General features: G+C 37.2%; 4 protein-coding genes across 4 annotated transcripts in view; 1 reads left to right on the forward strand and 3 right to left on the reverse strand.

Moving 5' to 3' along the window:
* Nucleotides 1-1,473: 1,473 nt before the first annotated feature.
* LOC105458204 (protein UBASH3A homolog) lies at nucleotides 1,474-5,648 on the forward strand. Its single transcript, XM_011703333.1, has 4 exons — nucleotides 1,474-1,778; nucleotides 2,410-2,647; nucleotides 2,862-3,566; nucleotides 3,660-5,648. Exons 1-4 carry the CDS (start codon nucleotides 1,672-1,674, stop codon nucleotides 4,449-4,451), a joined length of 1,842 nt encoding a protein of 613 aa, XP_011701635.1. The 5' UTR covers nucleotides 1,474-1,671; the 3' UTR covers nucleotides 4,452-5,648.
* LOC105458203 (electron transfer flavoprotein subunit beta) lies at nucleotides 5,442-6,833 on the reverse strand. Its single transcript, XM_011703332.1, has 3 exons — nucleotides 6,664-6,833; nucleotides 6,078-6,476; nucleotides 5,442-5,998 (listed from the first exon to the last, which is right to left on the reverse strand). The coding sequence occupies exons 1-3, from the start codon at nucleotides 6,712-6,714 to the stop codon at nucleotides 5,687-5,689; spliced, it is 762 nt and encodes a 253-aa protein (XP_011701634.1). The 5' UTR covers nucleotides 6,715-6,833; the 3' UTR covers nucleotides 5,442-5,686.
* Nucleotides 6,834-9,148: 2,315 nt separating this feature from the next.
* LOC105458202 (zinc carboxypeptidase-like) lies at nucleotides 9,149-11,970 on the reverse strand. Its single transcript, XM_011703331.1, has 7 exons — nucleotides 11,876-11,970; nucleotides 11,521-11,674; nucleotides 10,650-11,165; nucleotides 10,472-10,556; nucleotides 10,088-10,290; nucleotides 9,754-9,838; nucleotides 9,149-9,506 (listed from the first exon to the last, which is right to left on the reverse strand). The coding sequence occupies exons 1-7, from the start codon at nucleotides 11,929-11,931 to the stop codon at nucleotides 9,307-9,309; spliced, it is 1,299 nt and encodes a 432-aa protein (XP_011701633.1). The 5' UTR covers nucleotides 11,932-11,970; the 3' UTR covers nucleotides 9,149-9,306.
* Nucleotides 11,971-15,443: 3,473 nt separating this feature from the next.
* LOC105458201 (pyruvate dehydrogenase (acetyl-transferring) kinase, mitochondrial) overlaps nucleotides 15,444-19,389 on the reverse strand; it is a 17,897-nt gene continuing 13,951 nt past the window's right edge. The window contains exons 2-8 of the mRNA XM_011703330.1: nucleotides 17,943-18,150; nucleotides 17,651-17,835; nucleotides 17,396-17,560; nucleotides 16,964-17,142; nucleotides 16,642-16,866; nucleotides 16,286-16,509; nucleotides 15,444-16,202 (exon numbers count right to left, since the gene is read on the reverse strand). Of these exons, the coding sequence (XP_011701632.1) occupies nucleotides 16,321-16,509; nucleotides 16,642-16,866; nucleotides 16,964-17,142; nucleotides 17,396-17,560; nucleotides 17,651-17,835; nucleotides 17,943-18,150 (1,151 nt within the window). The 3' untranslated portion in view covers nucleotides 15,444-16,202; nucleotides 16,286-16,320. The remainder of the gene's footprint in view (nucleotides 16,203-16,285; nucleotides 16,510-16,641; nucleotides 16,867-16,963; nucleotides 17,143-17,395; nucleotides 17,561-17,650; nucleotides 17,836-17,942; nucleotides 18,151-19,389) is intronic.

Below are 19,389 nucleotides of genomic sequence, written 5' to 3' on the forward strand. Positions count from 1 at the left end.
TATATATATATATATATATAATTTTCATTTGAACCACATTTATTTCTCTCATTAATTCATTAACGAGAAATTCTAAACTCTTTGAAAAGAAAAATAAAACCGTTTACATGTACTTAACTCCATGCGAATCGTAAGATAATGAAAAATTCTTTTATTTTATTCATGCTACTCGCTTATTTCGCGCCCGCAGTTTTACGTATGCGCTTTAGACGTGTTTGATTCTCTCTTGTTTTAATTAATTGTTTTAATGTCGTACGACCTACGGCGTCGTACGAAACGTTTGCCTCATCTATATAATCAAAAAATGCTTGTGTTAAAATTGTAATTTTGCAACGGTGTAAGTTAAATCCTCACGATTTAGTCATTAATCGAGGAGAAGAGAACACAAAAAGAGATCCATAAGAAATAATTCTTTAATACGGGAAAAAGCGTTATAAAATGTAATCGTGAGTCTAAAATCAATTTTTCTGGGACACCGTGTATAAAAGGATGTACGAATTGCGAGCGAAGAATCCCATGAGAGACGAGCAATAACGTGTATATTACGTTTTACTTTACCTATTTTATATATAAATATTATATATATAGATAGAGATATATATGTATACACTATAACTTTTTTATTACTTCTGTACTGAAATACACTGCAGCGTGAAGAGTGTTTGTAACAGAATGCCGTAATGAATGCAAAACAAAAAAAAAATATATAAAATCCACGTGTCACCGTTTTCTTTCTCTTTTTTTCACACTAACTTTAGATAATAATCGCGACGATTGTGTGCTGTTGTTAAAGTTGTTGCGAAATGCGAGGTGAAGAAAAAGAAAGAACGAAATACAAATTATGAGATTCAATATCTAAGATCTTGGACGACTGTTTTACTAATTTCCTGATATTTTTCATCAAAGAGAAATTTTTTAAAATTAAAAATATAGATTCAGTTATTAAAAAAAAAAAATTTTCTACATCGAGAAATTTTTTAAATTGAAAATAGAACTTTTAACTATTAAAAAATTTTAGTGTACAATTCCATTTTAATAAACGAGAAATTATATATTTCTCGCCTTTTTAAACAAAATATTAAAATAAATTATTTGATATCTGAAATTGATTGATTTAATAAAATTAAATTTATCTCATTGAATTTTTACTGAGATGATCAAGCGATCGACTTTGTTCAATAAATATATAAATCCATTACATATTGAACATTCTGTAGAAAATTAAATAGTGAGAAATTAATTGAACTGTTTAATTATATTGAAATTGTCTAGTAAAGTTATTCGATTAATACTCAATTTTTGAAATCGTTAAGTCACAACTTGTTAAATTTTATGAGGCGATCAATAAAATATCTCGATCGGCATTCCAAGAAATTATCGCGGCTATCAGCTGATATCTTTGATATCAGCGATATGACATATTCAGTAGGACAAACATTTGAAAAATACTCAACTATATTCTCCACGAGTTACTACAATTTCTTAACACGGAACACATTTCCCGGCTGTCCGCGCATACCGTCGCATTCCATCTCTCATCGATGAACCGTCCCGCCGTCGATCGATGGCCGAGCATTCCAAAAATTCCTCTTCCTCGCTGTTTGTGTGCCGCGGAAAGTTCACGCGGTGATTGGCCAGCCTGGGCGGCGATTACGGCAGTAATGCGCCGTCATGGCGACGCTGCCGCCGCGGAAAAATCCAACTCCCACAAAAATTTCGAAGCAGCACCTGACGCCGTTGCAAACGCTTCTGCAGCTGGGCTTCCCGAAACACCGGGCGTACGTATGGGGCCCCGTGGCCCAACGTGGGGCCGTGGTTCTCCGCGATGCCGCCGCACGTGGCGCGTCGTCCCGCGTTGCACGCGGCGCGTCGACCTGTCCTGACTGTAAACAAACAGCTGTCAAACGTGTCCTCGGCTAGCGCTACTCCGCGCGATTGATTCTCGATTAATGTCACTCGGTCCCGGAACTGATGTCTGAGACGAAAGACAGATTGCCCCCGGCATTTAAACGAGGCCGCAATATCCTTGCGTTACCCTGAAGTTGCCATCACGAAGTCGCTGGCAGTTCTGATACTCAAGTCTGATTTACAATGTTGAACTTTGCTTTCTTGCTTCGTGCTTCTTAGCTTCCTGCCTCTTTCCCTCTTTGCGACCGTTTTACGACAGTCGTGGTTTATTGTCTCTTTCGAAAATCGTCAACTTTTGCCTCGGGTAGCAGAAAACGAGGAATCAGAATAAGAGGCAAAGAGTGGTGAGAAGTAAGAAACAGGAAGCAAAAGAGCACATTGTAGATTAGCCTTGAAAAATGCATATTTTTTTGAAAAATGTGCATAACGTGTGCGTCAGAAAAATGTTACGATAATTTATATTTTGTATTCAGTGTCGTTCATGAAATTGTGTATTCTCAGGGAAAAGGCGTTAGCCGCGACGGGACACCGCGGCATACAATTGGCATCGGACTGGTTGCTGGCTCATGTGAGAGATCCGTCTCTGGACTCTGACACGCAACGGCAGTATGTTCTATACGCCTGCCCCACCGGGCCGTTGGCTGAGCAGCTGGAGCTGTTCTGGTCGGAGAGTAAAGACATAGTATGGAACGGCGCTCACAACTTTATACCGCACATTACTCTTGTCTCCTTCTTCGACGTAAGATATTTAATGTATATTTGGCAGTGTATAAAAAACAAATTTGTCTTATAGAGAAATAGAATCTGAAACGAATGTATTTTGTCTATTGAATGTTATTTCTTGTTTGAATGTATCTTGTCATTTGAATGTTATTTCTTGTTTGAATGTATCTTGTCATTTGAATGTTATTTCTTGTTTGAATGTGTCTTGTCATTGTCAAACATTTTTGCAGGCTCCCGACGAGTTCACGAAAGAATTGGCAAACGCCCTTGAGAATGTGGTTCATCAGGACGGTTTGCACGAACATATCGAGCTTGAGACATACGTGTCGCCTAATTTCATGGGTCTCTTCGTCAAGGACGTGAACGCGGACTGGCTGAAGAACATAGCCCTTCGCTACGTCAATAAAATCGCCGCTCTAGGTATCACTGCCGAACCGCAAGTGAAGTCTCTGCACCTTACTCTGGCTTACCAGTTCCCCGGCAGCTTGTTTCAACCCCTTCGCTCGATGGTCGAGAAACTAGGACCAAACACACCGGCGAATTGGGAGCTCAGATTGTACTCGAGAGACTCGAGACTGCAGAATTTGCACGTGCACAAAGTGACGCACGCCCACGCGCCGCGGGAGCACGACGAATTGGAGTTAAGGGTAGGCGACTACATTTACGTTCCAGAGGGAGCTTGTAACGCGTCCACGGACGGTTGGGTGGAGGGGATCTCCTGGTTGACTGGCACATCGGGCCATTTGCCGTTGAATCACACCAAGAGAACTGCGGAGTCGGACTCGTGGACGTTGCATGCCACCATCCCGATCACCGACAATAAATACGAGAGCGCGGAGGAGGAGGAGATACCGAAGGTCAGGAGATCACCGCCGGTTCTGTCCCCAAGCGATTCCGTCGATACACCCGATGGGGTCCCCATCGAGGAGGAGCCGGTAATTATTTCGGGAAAATATAGTATTAATTATTTCGCGGGAAACTATCGGCGAGTTTATAATCTATCTTTTTTTTTTTCTTTTTCGAAACAGATGGCAGCGTCGGAAGCGCCGGAAACACCGTTCAGGGAGATCTTCATATGTCGACACGGCGAGAGGGTGGACTTCACCTTCGGCGCTTGGATCCCGTATTGCTTCGAGTCGAACGGTTGTTACGTGCGCCGTGACTTGAACATGCCCAAAGACGTACCGGCCAGGAGTATTCAGGACTTCCAGAACGACAGCCCGCTGACGACCGTGGGCGAGATGCAGGCGACCCTGGTAGGCGAAGCCATGAAATCTTCCAGTATCAAGATAGACGTAGCCTTCACGTCGCCGTCGCTGCGTTGCGTCCAAACGCTCGCCCATATCCTGAAGGGATTGGAGTCCGACATTCCGATCAAGGTGGAGCCGGGCCTGATAGAGTGGCTGGCGTGGTATCCGAACGGCATACCCGTTTGGATGACGTCCGAGGAGCTGGTGAAGGCGGGCTTCAACGTGGACACCGATTACAATCCGATCGTGAAGGCCAAAGAGCTGCCGCTGAAAGAGAACGCCGCGCAATACTACGAACGCAGTTACGAGCTGATTAAGAAGATCATAGAGAGCACAGTTGGTAATATTTTGATAGTAGCGCACGCCGCCTCCCTGGCAGCTTGCACCAAACAGCTGACCGGCGGTAGGATACCGCCGGCGGCTGAAGTCACTAGATTAGTTCAAAGAGTACCTTATCTGGCGTGTTTGACGGCGCGTCAAGATATTGACGGCTGGCAGCTCCATCCCCCTCCCTTCCCGCCGATCACTCATACCAGTAATAGCAGATTCGATTGGAAAGTTTTAATGTAATAACGAGCTTTTGTTTGAAGGAAGCACGCGAACAATTGAACACGTTACAAAGCCTATATAAATACAAAAGACTGTTATGATACAATGAATTTTTATGCGGGGCTTTAATCTTAACAATTAATGTCGATGAGCTTGAAACAACACATTCAACGAATTAGGAAGAGAAAAAAAAAATTGTTTTTCCGAAAGGATATTATCATTGGTGTACGATATAATGTTAACGATAAATATGACGAAAGCTAGTCGATCGCGCACGACGGTTGAACATTCATCTTCCTCGGATTATGATTAATACGGGTATCGAGGTATAGTTCACTCTTTAATTATGAATATAGAACAAATACTAGCCAATATGTTACTGGTATCGTGCTATACCAATCCCCTAGATATCTAATACATAAGCGACATACTAGTCTTGATTGGACACATTTTCTTGCCGAGTCTTGAATAAAGCACTAAATGAAAAATTAAAAAAGAAAAAAAAAGATATTTATATAGTATTTTAAAATATTTTCTGATTATAAAATATTCATGTATTTATCACATAAAACACACAGTATTTTCTCTCTTTAACACGTAATAAAAATTAAGTAGAAACGTATACAGAGAAATCGATGAGATACTTTTATGCACGTGATCTCTGTGTTGATAGAAAAAAAAAATGTTCCATGCGAGCTTTATTACCATTTCTTGAAAAATTTAGAACGTGTGTCAATTAAGTGTGACTTTGAATCTTAACTTAATGGTCTGCGTTGCATCGTGATGAATTTTGATGCGCAAGGACGAGGATATATTTATATAGTATGGTTATCAATGTTACCTTTTACAGAAAAATAACGTTTATATGTATATATCAAAATATACAATACCAGAAATATGTCTTAATGTTGTTTCGCTATTAAAATAGATCGAACATTCGTTTGTAAAACGTTAATAAGAAACGCAAGACATATTTTTACGTATGTGTATATACATATATGTGTACATATATATATATATAGGCAGTATTTTATTATATTCCTAATTATATATTTAATTTTCTTCCTTCTCTATGAGCGCATATGCGCGCGTTGCGGTACAAATTTATATTGAAATATATATATATATATTATATCTTATACAATTTCTGACGATGTACAAAAGCATTATACTATATACAAAACAAGTTATTAAAATATAAGAAGAGTTAAGAGACAATTTCCGTTTTTCTTACGATCATCCCATACGCGACTTGGCTAAACGTGACCGCTCTCCTTCAATTTGGCTATCAAGGTGTCAACGTCCGGTAATACAGCACCAGCCTGCCTGACTGGCGGGTCTTCCACCGACAGTATCTCAATTTTCGGCGCCACGTCTACCCCAAGATCTTTCGCAGTGACCTTCTTGATGGGTTTCTTCTTGGCCTTCATAATATTCGGCAGAGTCGCGTAACGCGGCTCGTTCAGGCGAAGATCGGCGCTCAGCACCGCGGGAGTTTTCATCTTGACGACTTCCAAGCCACCGTCGATCTCGCGCGTAATGGTCAATTCGCCGTTATTGTTTTCGATCTAAGGATAAGAGAGAGAGAGAGAGAGGATTAAGATATAATTGTACAGCACAAAATAAAAATCCCATCCACCTTCTTACCTTGCTGCAAAAAGTGCCGGATGGCCAATCCAAGACGCCGGCGGTCATTTGTGCGGTCTGATTGTTATCGTCGTCTATCGCTTGCTTGCCGAGTATCACCAGATCCACCTTCTCCTGCTGCGCGAGTTTCGCCAGTATCTTGGAGACGTGAACGGGCTGCAGCGTCTGGTACTCCGGGCCGGATATCTCCACGTGAATGCCACGATCCGCACCCATGGCGAGCGCGGTCCTGATTACGTCCTGCGACTGCGTCGGTCCACAGCTGACCGCTATTATTTCCTGGGCTATTTTCTTCTCCTTCATACGGACCGCCTCCTCTATGGCTATCTCGTCGAACGGGTTCATCGAATGTTTGATACCATCTGTGACTACCCCGGACTTGTCCGGCTTGACGCGAATCTGTGGAGAACACGTGCAAAATAGAGGTTCTAATTTATCGGTGTTTCGCAAGTCAGCATTTTCAGAGTCCTTTATTAATAAAGAGATGTTAGAGCTTTTACGATAATTATTGGAGGAAAAAAAAAACATTAGACTTCGTAATATTCTTCTTTACTTAAAGTTATAATATAAACATTGCATTATTTACCTTCACTGCATAATCGATCACTCTTTTCACACCTACAAGCACTCGTGCCATTTTTGCACAATGGGGAAAAGCTAATGCTATGCGCAGAAAATTGCAAGTTTCGTTTAATTCTTTTTGATCAATATCAATGAGATAAATCCGTAATAACCCCTACCTCTCAAACGTGGCTCAAAGTCTAAAGTCTGAATTGCTGCCAATTGCTGCTGCACAAGATTATGTCACTAGAAACACTGTGACCAACTTGGCTAACGAAAATGCAGACGTATCGCCTGTCGGAGCGAACAGCTGTCACAGCTGATAATATACATACATATATATACATATATGTTGGTTAGTTACTTTATATAATTAAAAATTTTTTAATTATCCGAATGTGATTATCAAATCTTTTCAATTATACTTATTGCAAAACTTTCTTTATACAAAATACGAATACAAATAAATACATAATACAATTTTATACAAAAACTTTATTTAATTTATTTATGTCGGTTGACTTGTGTAGTGTAAAAATAATTAATTGAAATTATCTGAATGGCTGTCAAACTTTTTAACTACGCTTGAAAAATTTTTACGCGAAATACAAATAATTTTGTAAGGAAACTAATATTGTTTAAGTTAAAACACAATATGTATCGGAGCACGCAAGCGTGTTTTCCTCACTCTACTTACGGACACATACAGAAACGCTCAGTTCAACAATAAGTGTATGTTGTATGATCAGTATGACAAGCTCGTGGGACATGGGGAGAGAAAACACGTGTAGGACTCTCGATCAGCAGGTACTCTCAGGAGCTCGGGGCCCTCAGGGCCTTCAGGGGAAGGGTGGAAAATCATTTGAAATGCTCGAAAGTACTTGAAAATCTCGAAATCTCGTTTAGGCGGTACAGCCAGTGTAGTGTGAGCATCGCCGTGCTGGTGCATCGATCATCACCGGAGTCTCAAGTCCATTTTTATATAGCATTTTATATAGTGTATAACATTTTTAAAGTATTTTTATTATTCTGCACGAACGAGGATGGTTCGATGGTTCAATTAAGGTAAGATTCTGCTGAAATTCGTAAATGCGACAAAACACGTGCTCTTTCTCGCGTGGCCGAGCGTGCCGTTGAGGTTAGATCGCTGCGTCGCCGGGGACCAAATTCGACGAATAATTTTCTCATTGATATCTCGTTGTTTTTACTCTGTTCTACTCGCACCTCCCCCCCCCCCCGGAGTTATTTCACGATGTGAATTACGATAGGCGAACTGTCTTGTGTTCAGGCACAATTTAGAGTTTCAAAAATTTTGTTTCATACGTTTTCACATGCGCCACGTACTCAAGGATGCTTCGTAAAATTCGATTTCGAAAATGTTCAATTTAGGAATAAACACTTATATAAACACTTATAATTAGTCTGGCTATATAAAAAGATTTTCAAGAAATTTCGTGGAAAACGCGTTTAAAGTTTGAATAGATTTTGAACATAATAAAATGAACGTAATAAAATTATTAAAATTAACTTAATATATTGTTTATCGGGTTAAAAACTGTTCTGGATTATAAAATATAGTGTCGAGAAGTTCATTAATAACGGTTCTTTATTACTAAAAATAGCTGTTAAATTATATCACTGTTTCAACAATTGCAACTACCTGCAAGTACCTATATAAACAGTTGAAAAAAAGGTATCGCGTGATTCACACATACGCGATACTATACCATTTTTACATCAGGATTATTTTTATATATTTTCGTAGAAAATCGTAACGATCTACAGGATGGTTGTTGACTTGTTACAAACATAGAAATATTAGAAATACGAGTATACCTTATATTGTGAGCGATCACACACGGTGATATATTCTTCACAATGTGCTTATTGTACGTGGCTCAACCTAAAGAAGAAAGTTCGACAGAAAAGCCAGAAATATCATTTTTATAAATATACATATATGGCTTACATTTATCACTGTCTCCCCAATTGCATATAAGCCTTAAAATTAACATGGAATGCAAACCAATTGGTACAAATGTTGAATATATGAATGGTGAATATAATTTCTCATTGCTACAAATTTCTATGCGATTTAATATGTAATTATTATTGAAATATGAAAATTATCACCATTTTTTCATCTTCTGTACTTTTCTTTATTTAGTATTAAATTTGCCAATCGTAAAATCGTATATGGGTTGACGGTCGGATTCGAACTTATTGTTAGAATCTCTTCATTGCAAATCGCTCTCACACGGAGCCACATGTCACCCCGTGTGTTTTGATATAATTTTTTGTAATCTATTATTTCACATACATTTAAAATATAAATTAAATACGCAGTAAATATAAAATTAGCTAGTTGATATTGACGATCGTCGAAAAAAAAGTAACAAAAACGGTAACGGCGTTACAGTACAACGCAATACTTTCTAATTTAATAAGGAGACGTCCTTATTAAAGTATGATTAGCCTAATGAAAAAATTGAGTATAAAAATCGAAAAGATATCGCTCATTGATGTATCACGCATCATCTTTATTTTTATTCTTTTTTTGTGAAGTCTTTTTTACAAAGCGGAATGGGAAAGCGAGATTAGCAGTTTGTCAAATAAAAATGTATCATACATCGAGATTGTAAAATATTTACAATAAATAAAGTTAGTTTTAATTTTTGGGATGTCCACGTGCTCTTGCTTCTTTAAACATTGCTACGAGAGAGTCCAGAGTCTCTTCTCCGGTCGGGATAATCTGGTCAGGGGGCAACAGAAAGCCGTAACGACCTTGATCACGCAACTCGTAGGTGTAGGCGATTGGTTTACCATAAGTGCCTTTGACATAATCCACAGTACTTCCGGTAGCTATGTCTAAAAACGATTTGATAAGAACATTAATTTATGAAAATCATGTTTTTTTTTATATACGATTATTTCAATCTCGGAATTGCGATATGTTATAATTACATCAAATTAGCTAGTAGATTACACCTTAAAGTAATGAAAACTAAAAGAAATTTTTGGCTCTGGCCAATTTATCATTTTAGATAATTACAAAATGTATGATAGATAAAAGAAATAGAGAAGGAAAAATAAATTAAAATTCCTCTGCACTTACAGATCGTCTCAGCGACATTTCCGGTTACATAGGAAGTTCCGTATCTTTTTTTCAGAGCTGTAATCGCTTTCGTGCCGATGGCGTACTGAAAATATATGAAGATTATATAAATTATTATTGTTATAGACCACAATTCTAATGATAAGATAATTAATAAACCTAATCGCTTCAAAATCTTTCGGATTCAAAGAATCAGAGTGACATACAATTAATCCGACAATAGAGTGACGACAAGGAGAATATAATTATGATGAAAAAATGTTTTATTAATTTATAAAATATTTTTTGCAAAAGACTTTCTGTATTGCTTTAGAATATCAAAAATTTTTTTTACCAATTCTTCGTAGTTTTCAAGATGAGCCTTCGTGTGACCGTACGGGAACATCAATAGTTGCGAAAAGCTGTGGAACGATATGTACGCGTAAAATTTATCGGAAATGGTCTTGATGTATTCAGATGCGCTCTTTGTTTCTACGTCAGAGAAAGGTGCACTTCCGGCATAGGTTTCGGCGCACGGGAAGCTGCTGGCACCTCCAGCTAAACACATTAAATTTCAATAATATTAATAAAAATTTTAATAAGTCAGACTTTTCCAAAATCTTTGGAATAAATTGATTTGATAATATTTTATTCCTAATTGAGAGAGAGAGAGAGAGAGAGAGAGAGAGAGAGAGAGAGAGAGAGAGCTAGTTGTTTATTAAAAGTACCGGATACTTACTGTTCCATTTGTAGTCCCAGTTCCTGTTGGGATCGCTACCTCTGCAGATGCCGTACGGCTTACGTGTCTTTCTCCACAGTCGATCCTGGAAATGACCGAGATACATATGCGTAGATAAAATTGATCGATTGATAAGTTAATCGCGTTTTGTATAATATTTATATGAAATGGAATTTACCGTAGTATGCGTGTACACGTATCCGTCGGGATTGAACGAGGGGAAGATGTACCAATCGTTGCTGTCAGCCAGTTCCCTGACGTCCGGGTCGTTGCTGGTCAGCAATTGATGCAGGATGTACATGCAGGTCGCCGGCGAGATCCATTCCCTGGCGTGAATGCCACCCTCGATGAAGATTCCAGGATTGTTGGGTTTAAAGGACACCTTGACGCCTTTGATCTCGCGGCCCTCGTACGTCTTGCCGCCCACGACGGTCTGCACCTTGTCGGGATACTGCTTGGCCAGGTCGTCCAGGTTCTTGTAGATCTCGTCGAGAGTGTGATAACTGGTGAAGTCAAACGCTTTTGAGCGAGTCTGAGGGGTTGTTTCGTCAATCAGCTTCTGGACATCTTTGATGTAGATCTCGTACGGTATACCGATCTGGCCCATCTTCTCGTAGAATTCAGGCACCTTATGCGGGGCGACCATCATGTCTACATTTTTGTTCACGACACTCGGTGAATTCCAGAAGGAGAACTGCAAGGAACATTTAGTCTTACTCGTTAAAGTTAAAATTCAATTTAAGTTCAATTTTGAAGTTAAAGTGTTGTTAAAATATTCTTGGCTTATTTTCTTATTTCTGTGATTTTACATTTGCTAAGTAACTTTATAGATATATATAATTTTTAGTATTCTAAAATTTCTGTAATTAATTTCAAAGTTTGATCATATTTTTAATAAGTCTTGTGAAATTGATTCCACGTGAATTTCAGGCAATGAAGCAAATATCGCACGTGCGAGATTAATGTATCTTAAATTAAGAACAGAACTCCACATAGGCATTCTTGATTTGTACTATTTGTAAGATGTATCTTAAAAGGAATTTACTCACTCCGTCATAAACAGTATTTTCAAATTCTTGCAGAACTTCGAGTTGCGTCTCCGTGGTCGGGATCATCCTGAAGACCTTGTAATTGTTGTAAAGGGCCTTCTCGGCAGCCGCCAGGCCCACGATCGCGCACAGCACTATCTTCCACATAATGGCTCTGTATAAAACCGAATATTTCTCATAATTTTAATAATCAAGTTTCCTTGATCATCAAACGACAATTATCGCAAATATATTATTTTTATTGAGAATCACGTAATTGTTTTTTATAAAATAAATGTAGTAGTCGATGACCATTGTCATTGACTGGATGCTCGATTTAATTTAGAAATAGTCTCTCTCGAAGTGATCAGCTTACCCCTTGCGAGACAGGAACGTTTGTAATTGAATGATTGTAGCTACTGTTTTGTCCATTGTATTTATAAACACCGAATGCACACGGCACCAGCGATTGACACATCGACGCATTCAGGACATTTTTAGAAAAAAATCACGTTGATCGATCATGCGAAATCATGTTGGGTTTTACCGTCTATCGGATCAACTTGAAAAGAATTGTCTTATCACGTTGATCCTCGCACTCAATAGGTATAATCGCGGTGTCACAATTAGTCGTTCAGTAGCTTTATCGGACGTTAAAATTGGTTGACATATTCGAGTACTTTATCTAGAGCTAGAACTGAATCTGGGTCTGAATGCACGTTTATACATATTTTATATGCTTTGTTGAAGTTAATATAAAAAATTAGTTTGATGTCATTTTCAAATGTATTTGGCAGTATTTTGCGAAAAATATTTAATTTCAAGCAGAATAACGTCGATTTAAAAAAAATAACGCGATGTTATGTGCTTCCGCTAGTATAAAAAAAAATTAAATTTATATGGATTTTAAGAAAATGTGAAAGTTATTTTCACACACAGTGTCAATTAAATTTGTGTACAGTGTAAAATACTTACAATATGAGTGAGATAAATGTATTAAAATCGATTAACTAATATTACATCAATTTTTATTTGCGTAATTGTATAAAGTAACATGATTTTATTTTTTGACAAAAACATGTTACTCTATGTTTTTACGAATATATACTTTCTTTCGATAAATAATCAGTCCGAAAGAAGCTACCTTTGAATTTATATATTCGTTCCTTTGATCGCATTTATTTAAAATAATTTTTGTTTTATTATTTCCAACTCAATTGTCAATTGTCAACTGTACTTTGTATCTTTTTTTTTAAATTTTTTTTACGTAGTTATCGTATATTTGTATTCTTATCAGATTATAATTGTGCGATTGTTCTCTATTGTCTTATCGTAAATTCTTCTTCATCGATTAGTTATTGCGTGATTTTTTTAATCGCGAGCTCTCAACAAAAGCTTAGCAATTAAAGCCCGATAAGACAAGTCTGGTCACCTAATTATAGATGAAGACAATGCTCCTTCTTATCCGGATATCGCGAGATTGTATACATATTTTGTTCGACGTGAACGATGCACTGATTGTAAAATCACGAGCGAATCTCCTTCCGCGATAAGTCATTTATTGATTTAATTACTCTCCCTTTGTACCCCGAGTCTCTTTGTAAACAGGTACGAGTTGTCTTACAAGCGGAAATCAGTGATCGATCACTCGCTTATAAATAAAAAAATATAAGATAAGCAAAAGAGAAAAGCGCGGAGATTTGTTTTTTAATCCCACGAGAAATCAATTCACAATCAGTTCGGGAAACAAATTTCTGCGACAGATTTGTGGAAAATATCAGTTTGTCCCTTTACCTGCTTCTGCAACGACGATTCGACGGTGTGTACCGTGTGCTGTATTATCAGCCTCTTGGTTTGCGTTTTTGTGGAATGTGCTCTCCGACGACTCGTCTTTCGGCTCTTATATACCTAAGCACCGTTTTTTCCCAGCATCAATAGCACACGGTAACGGGATATGGGTGTTAAATTTGCATATGCGGAATGAGTTGTTTGGGAACCGCACGTGCGTCGAGCGTTCTAGATTCGTCGTTTGCCTTGATAACATGCGGGCCCTTATCAGACGTACCATGTGCGTACTTAAGAATTAGCGGAAACCCGTGATCAAGGGTTGGACTCTCAGCTCGACCTGGTTTCTCAAGGTGCGAAATAAATCTCGAGTTGCGCCTCACGTTTGTTGCGAGATGTTTATTAACAATGCTTTACAAGATCTTATTCGTGCCGCGCGCACGAACGAGAGTTCGTCGTAATAATTAACTAATATATAAATTCCATACCATCGTATTCAACGTAGCATTATATATACATAACATTCTTTCGTTTAAATCATTTCTAGAATCACATTCGGAAAGAGAGGGTCCTGTGTCAACGTTGTATATATTCCTTGAAAGGTATTACACGTGTGTATCATCAACGCGCGCGCGCGCGATACGGCATGCGATAGGCTTATAATCTACCTCCTCGAAATTTACGTTTGACAAAAACTTGCGGTATCGTAGAAAAAACGTACACAGCATTCACAAGTGGCTCGTCATTCCGCTCTTGCAAAAGTTCTTCTTCCGCAGCATTTCACATATCATACAGTATAAACTTACAAATTAATTACAAATTTATCGCCCCGAGGTATCTGCGCGATCAACAATTTTTAGTCAATTGATTTAGGAAATCAATCTTCAAATACTTAGCATCCCAGATAGCCAAAGACCTGCCAAGAGCGTGTGTTACAAATGTGTGTTGTATATTATACCCAGTGAGAAGTGATCGTTAATTACGATGTCGAGTTGATGCCGACATCAAAATCATCGTATCGACGTCAATTTGAAATTAATTCGATGAGTCATTTCTCGCTGGGTATTAATAGTAGAAACAGCTGAGAACAATCTATTGTTTTTCTGATAGCGATTAGGAATGTATTAGAAAACGAGCAGATCCTACTATGGCACTATGATAGCAAGATGTACTTTATTCCTGCTGCATTTCTGTTACATTATGGCTGGTGAACCGTAATAACGTAGAAATTAAGCTTGAAGAGGTCACAATGGGATAGGAATCTGTTTTTCAATCATGAGCGAATTTGCTGGCATACTGTTGGTTTGCCAGCATTTTGCTATCTGGGATATTACGTAAACAAAAACATCATTTATAATATAATATCATGCATCATAATATGTTATATATTATATATATATAATATTAAATCACTTTTTATATAATATATTCATATATTAAATCAATTTTTTGAATAACTATATCGATCCATTAACATTCATAAATTTAGAAACATCGTTTTTCAATCTTTACAACAAATTTAATTTACATTAGAATAAAAGAGAAAAAAATATGCTATCGACATTGATTTCCTTTTTACATCGTAATATTATCCTAAAATACTCGTACAAAAAGAAACGCAATATAATCAAAGTATAATTAAAGTAGATACAGATACCTCGGAATGCATGAGATCTGTATCAGAAGTTCTCTCCGTGAAGAAACAATTTTGATCCGTACAAATTTAATTTGTTCATAGAAAATGTAATTAAAAAGTAGCTGGCTGGTTAGCTGACCTATAAATTTTTGCGGTATAAAATATTTTTCTCGGGACATAGAGAGTGTATTTTCTCTCCGCTCAGTTCTCACTGTAATCGTGCGAAACAATCGGCGTATATATAGCCGTAAAATTATAATTTATCTACTATACATGCGCATCTCGTGCACACGTATACTAATTGTAAGATGTAATTGTCTAGCAGCTAAATCAAAATTTCATGTTACATCACAGTCTGCAATTTGTTACGTGTCTCATACAGTCGATTGGAAGTAGACGCCTGCCTCTCCTAGACCACCTTCTAAGATTCAATATAGTTAATACAATTAATTCTTTCCTTTGAAAAATTATTTGATAAAATAAAGAAAGTAGATATAAGGTTCAAAGAGAAGAAAATAACAAAAATGCTCAGCATTTAAAATCTATAGAAAAAATATGTAATATGTTAATGTAATATACGCCTTACATTATATACTAATCTAATATATATCATTATATACGTGTTCTGCGTTGATCCAGATACGAAAAAATTATTTTTTTTTTTACAAATTTTAGAACGTGGTCCAGGAATATATCATTCGACATTCGGAGCTATAATGTAACAAAAAATGCTATCTCTCAAATTGAAATGCTGATATTGTCTGTAGTATAATCAATGTGAGATGATCAAGTACACATTCTGTCATACAAAGCCTAATATTAGAAATAACCGCAATCCAATTATTCGGATGCAACGTGCAACGATTCATTATAAAACGAATGATAACTTGTTACTTCAAGATTTGTCAAAAAATTCTTTTTTTTTGTTTTTTTTAATCAATGATCGTAAACCCTGTTACAGTTTTTTTTGTCACTAAAACATGTAGATAATCTGATGTTCTTCTACGCTTGTGTGTGCCACAAAAACCGTGTTGATGGAAAACAAAAAGCTTCACTTATCAAATCTGTATAATTGATCTGATATGTAATTCAATTACGGCACAAGGAAGAGATTATCAATATTATCTTTGGCAAATATGGTGTAGTGTTTTATCCGTCTAGTAACTATAGAGTTGCTTCTCATATTTGTAGAGAATGTTCCTTCAATATTTGCCCTGGCTTCGAATACAGATCTAGCTTTCCTATTAAAGCATCCTTCGTTATACGCGGACAGAAGATCCTTCTGAAAAAAGAAAGAGGTAAACTCAGTCATCCGAGAAAAAGTAGAACTGGCGAATGGACGCCGTACTGTTATAAATTACTCACCCAATCGTTTTCTGATCCGCATCGATCGCGCTCTGCTATAAATTAGTGATTTCCATCCCGTGGGGCAGTCTGTGGCCTTGCGCGTGACTCATGCTAAGCTGCCTCGTCGCCATCCCACCGCCACACTGGCTGCTCCAATCCGCGGTGGGTACCGGCGTGCGGTAGAACTTCGATGACGTCTTATTAAATATCGGCAATAGTTCGTTTGCCTCGGTGGATAATGCCTGAGTACGTCAGAAATTTCAGTTAGGATATCGCCGATAGAACCAGGACAAAATTATGAGATAAAATTACGATATATATGACATTTCTCGTTAGATATATCCTTGGAAACTTTCTATAAATTTAAACGTTACCTTCAGATAAATAATAGCGTCTGTCCCGTAACCCTCACAGCTGAGCAGTACGATGTCGCCGTGCAGATACCTGGCATACAATCGGGATAGTGGCAGACCGTAGCCGTATCCTGCAAGCGGTACCGTATGTGCATCTGATTTGCTCGGCTGTGGAGCGGTGCTGTACATGTACTTAAATAAATGGTCCGTTTGTGAACGAGGAATGCCGCCACCCCTGTCGGATATCTAAAAAAAAAAGCATATGGATGAAATGGCGATAATTATTCACCGCAATCTAATCGTCGTAATTCTAGGAATTGTTGAAATGTCAGATTCGTCCCACCTTTACGCAAATATCCTCTTTGCCGCGCACCAGCAAAACCTCGAGCGGCGGATAATTGTCCGAGTCACTTCCGTGGTGTTCCATCACGGCTCTCATGCTGTTCTTAAAGAGCTCAAATAACATATGGTACAAATGGCTCGGTACATAAATAATCCTAATCTCATTACTACACTCAAGTTCTGAAAAAGAACAGACGGTACAACGATTACAATCAACTTTGTAACCGCTATTATTCTTTACAATTTCCTTATTAATGTTTTTATCGAACAGGAAAAGTGTAATTAAATACATACACAATTCTTTATGCATACAACACATATATATGAAAATAATGGTAACGATATAATTATGTACTTGGTCTACCTCTATAGAAAATTATTTGTTTCAAATTACTTACTAAGACTAATATAATCTACTTTTGTTCAAACTTGCCATTATGCTGTTTGACTCTCAATTCCGGACTAGCCAGATAATATTGATCGCACAGAAACCGTGCGTTCTCATAAGCGTCCTTAATGACGCCGATCACGTCACAGGATGGATCTATACATCCTACGTGTCTACTGTGCCCGTTCAATTGCCCACCAAAAAGGAGCGCTGAAACACAATAACGAGAAGCGTCAATAAGGCGCAGTAACATAAGTGACTCATACGAAAGTTTATTAACGCGTGACACAGTGAACTCACTATGTTGGTTGATCAGCATACGAATGGAAATGCGGGACATGAAAAATCTGTCCAGGAAATACTGAATGCTGTTCTCAGTCTGAATGTCCACGTCGTGGGATTCCTTCAGCTCCAAAACACCCTGCGCCATTGTCTGAACGACGTCGGTATGTCTGTTCCGTATTTTTATTAGAGCTTGGCAGAATCTGTAAGAAATTCGAGATTTCCGTATAATAATTCTGTGTAGTGTTGCGAATGATATTCGCGAATATCCTAATCCAAAAGAGACAGAGTTCATAATCTATATACTCACGTGTCTAAAGTGGTATCGTTGACGTCAACTTTTTCAAAGTGTATTATTTCCTCGAAGGATGTGATGTACAAGTTATTCACAATACCCACACTAGGCATTTTCAGTAAATTTTCCGGCAGTAAATGGATCTCCTTCATAATATTGGCTAGTCGTACCGGCAGTTCCTTCCTCAAGAATATGAAGGATTTTCTCTCACAGGCGCTTAGACCTTAAAAAAAGAAACAATAATCATTAGAAATTTTAATCATATAAATATAATATATTAATATAATCAATTTTTAAATTAATTATATTATTAATCGATATCAGAATATATATTTTATATATATGTAGAATAACAGGAAATCATTATTCTTTTTCCAGAATCAGACTTTTTTGCGAATTTAAAATATAAAAGTATAGAATAGTTTAAAATATAAAAGTATAGAATTTTTTAATTAAGGTATATATCAAGATACATATCTTAATTGGAGAAATAAAATTTTAATAATTTTATTTAATGTATTTTATTCGATAGAGATTTTATTTTCTTTTCCATCAATTATTCTTCTTTTGTCTACTAATGAAATTTTGCGCAACGTGTTGACATTAATAGTCATCAAGACGATAACGATTGCAACTGCAACAACGGTGCTCGTAAAAACAGGTTTCGTATCATATTTTTTCCTGCAGACGCAAAATACATATTTGTTGTGGATGTTAGAACTGCTTTAAAAAAAAGCCGTACATTACTATCGCATTATCGTACTTATAGATAGATCGATAGGAAAGCAAACTGCAAGTTTGATGAGAGTCGTCACGGTGATTCATCTAACATTAAAACAGCTGATGAGACATCACCAATAGCGTTTGTATAATTTATTTCAGGCAGAGACGATTTTCATGTTGTCATATTTAATATTTAATATGTAATTTTCAGAAAATATACCAATGATATAATAAGTTTTTGCTAATCGCAATGATATCAGAGATATCAATCCTAAATCGATAAGCTTTTTATCAAAAGCGATAATTCATACGTTCTGTGCGTTTTCATTTTTTACAGCTTCATGTCTCACTGTTTGAGATATTAAGCTGTAAAAGGAAGGGAGAGAGAAAGGTTCAACATTACAAATGTTTGCATTTCATGATTAATCGGCAGAACAAATGAAAATGTATTCATTCATTTATCATTTGCTTAATTAGTAAGAGATATTTATCACACTGAGGAATTGAGAATTCGTATCTAATTTTATCACGGCTAAGCTTGTAATTTATATGTTGGATTCTCTCTTACGTTTATATATTTGTCAATATGTTTGTTTGAAGGATGATTTATGAAAAATTAGTGAAGCTATATATAGGGTGTCCCGCCTCTACCGGATTTCCTTTTAAGAACGTGTTCCTAAGATAATTTTGAGACGAAAATCCTAATACAAAAATGGCGAGGCTATAATACTTTTCAAAT

The sequence above is a fragment of the Wasmannia auropunctata genome, unplaced genomic scaffold (genome assembly GCF_000956235.1).
Source record: "Wasmannia auropunctata unplaced genomic scaffold, wasmannia.A_1.0 LD334579.1, whole genome shotgun sequence".
NCBI classification, from domain to species: domain Eukaryota; kingdom Metazoa; phylum Arthropoda; class Insecta; order Hymenoptera; family Formicidae; genus Wasmannia; species Wasmannia auropunctata.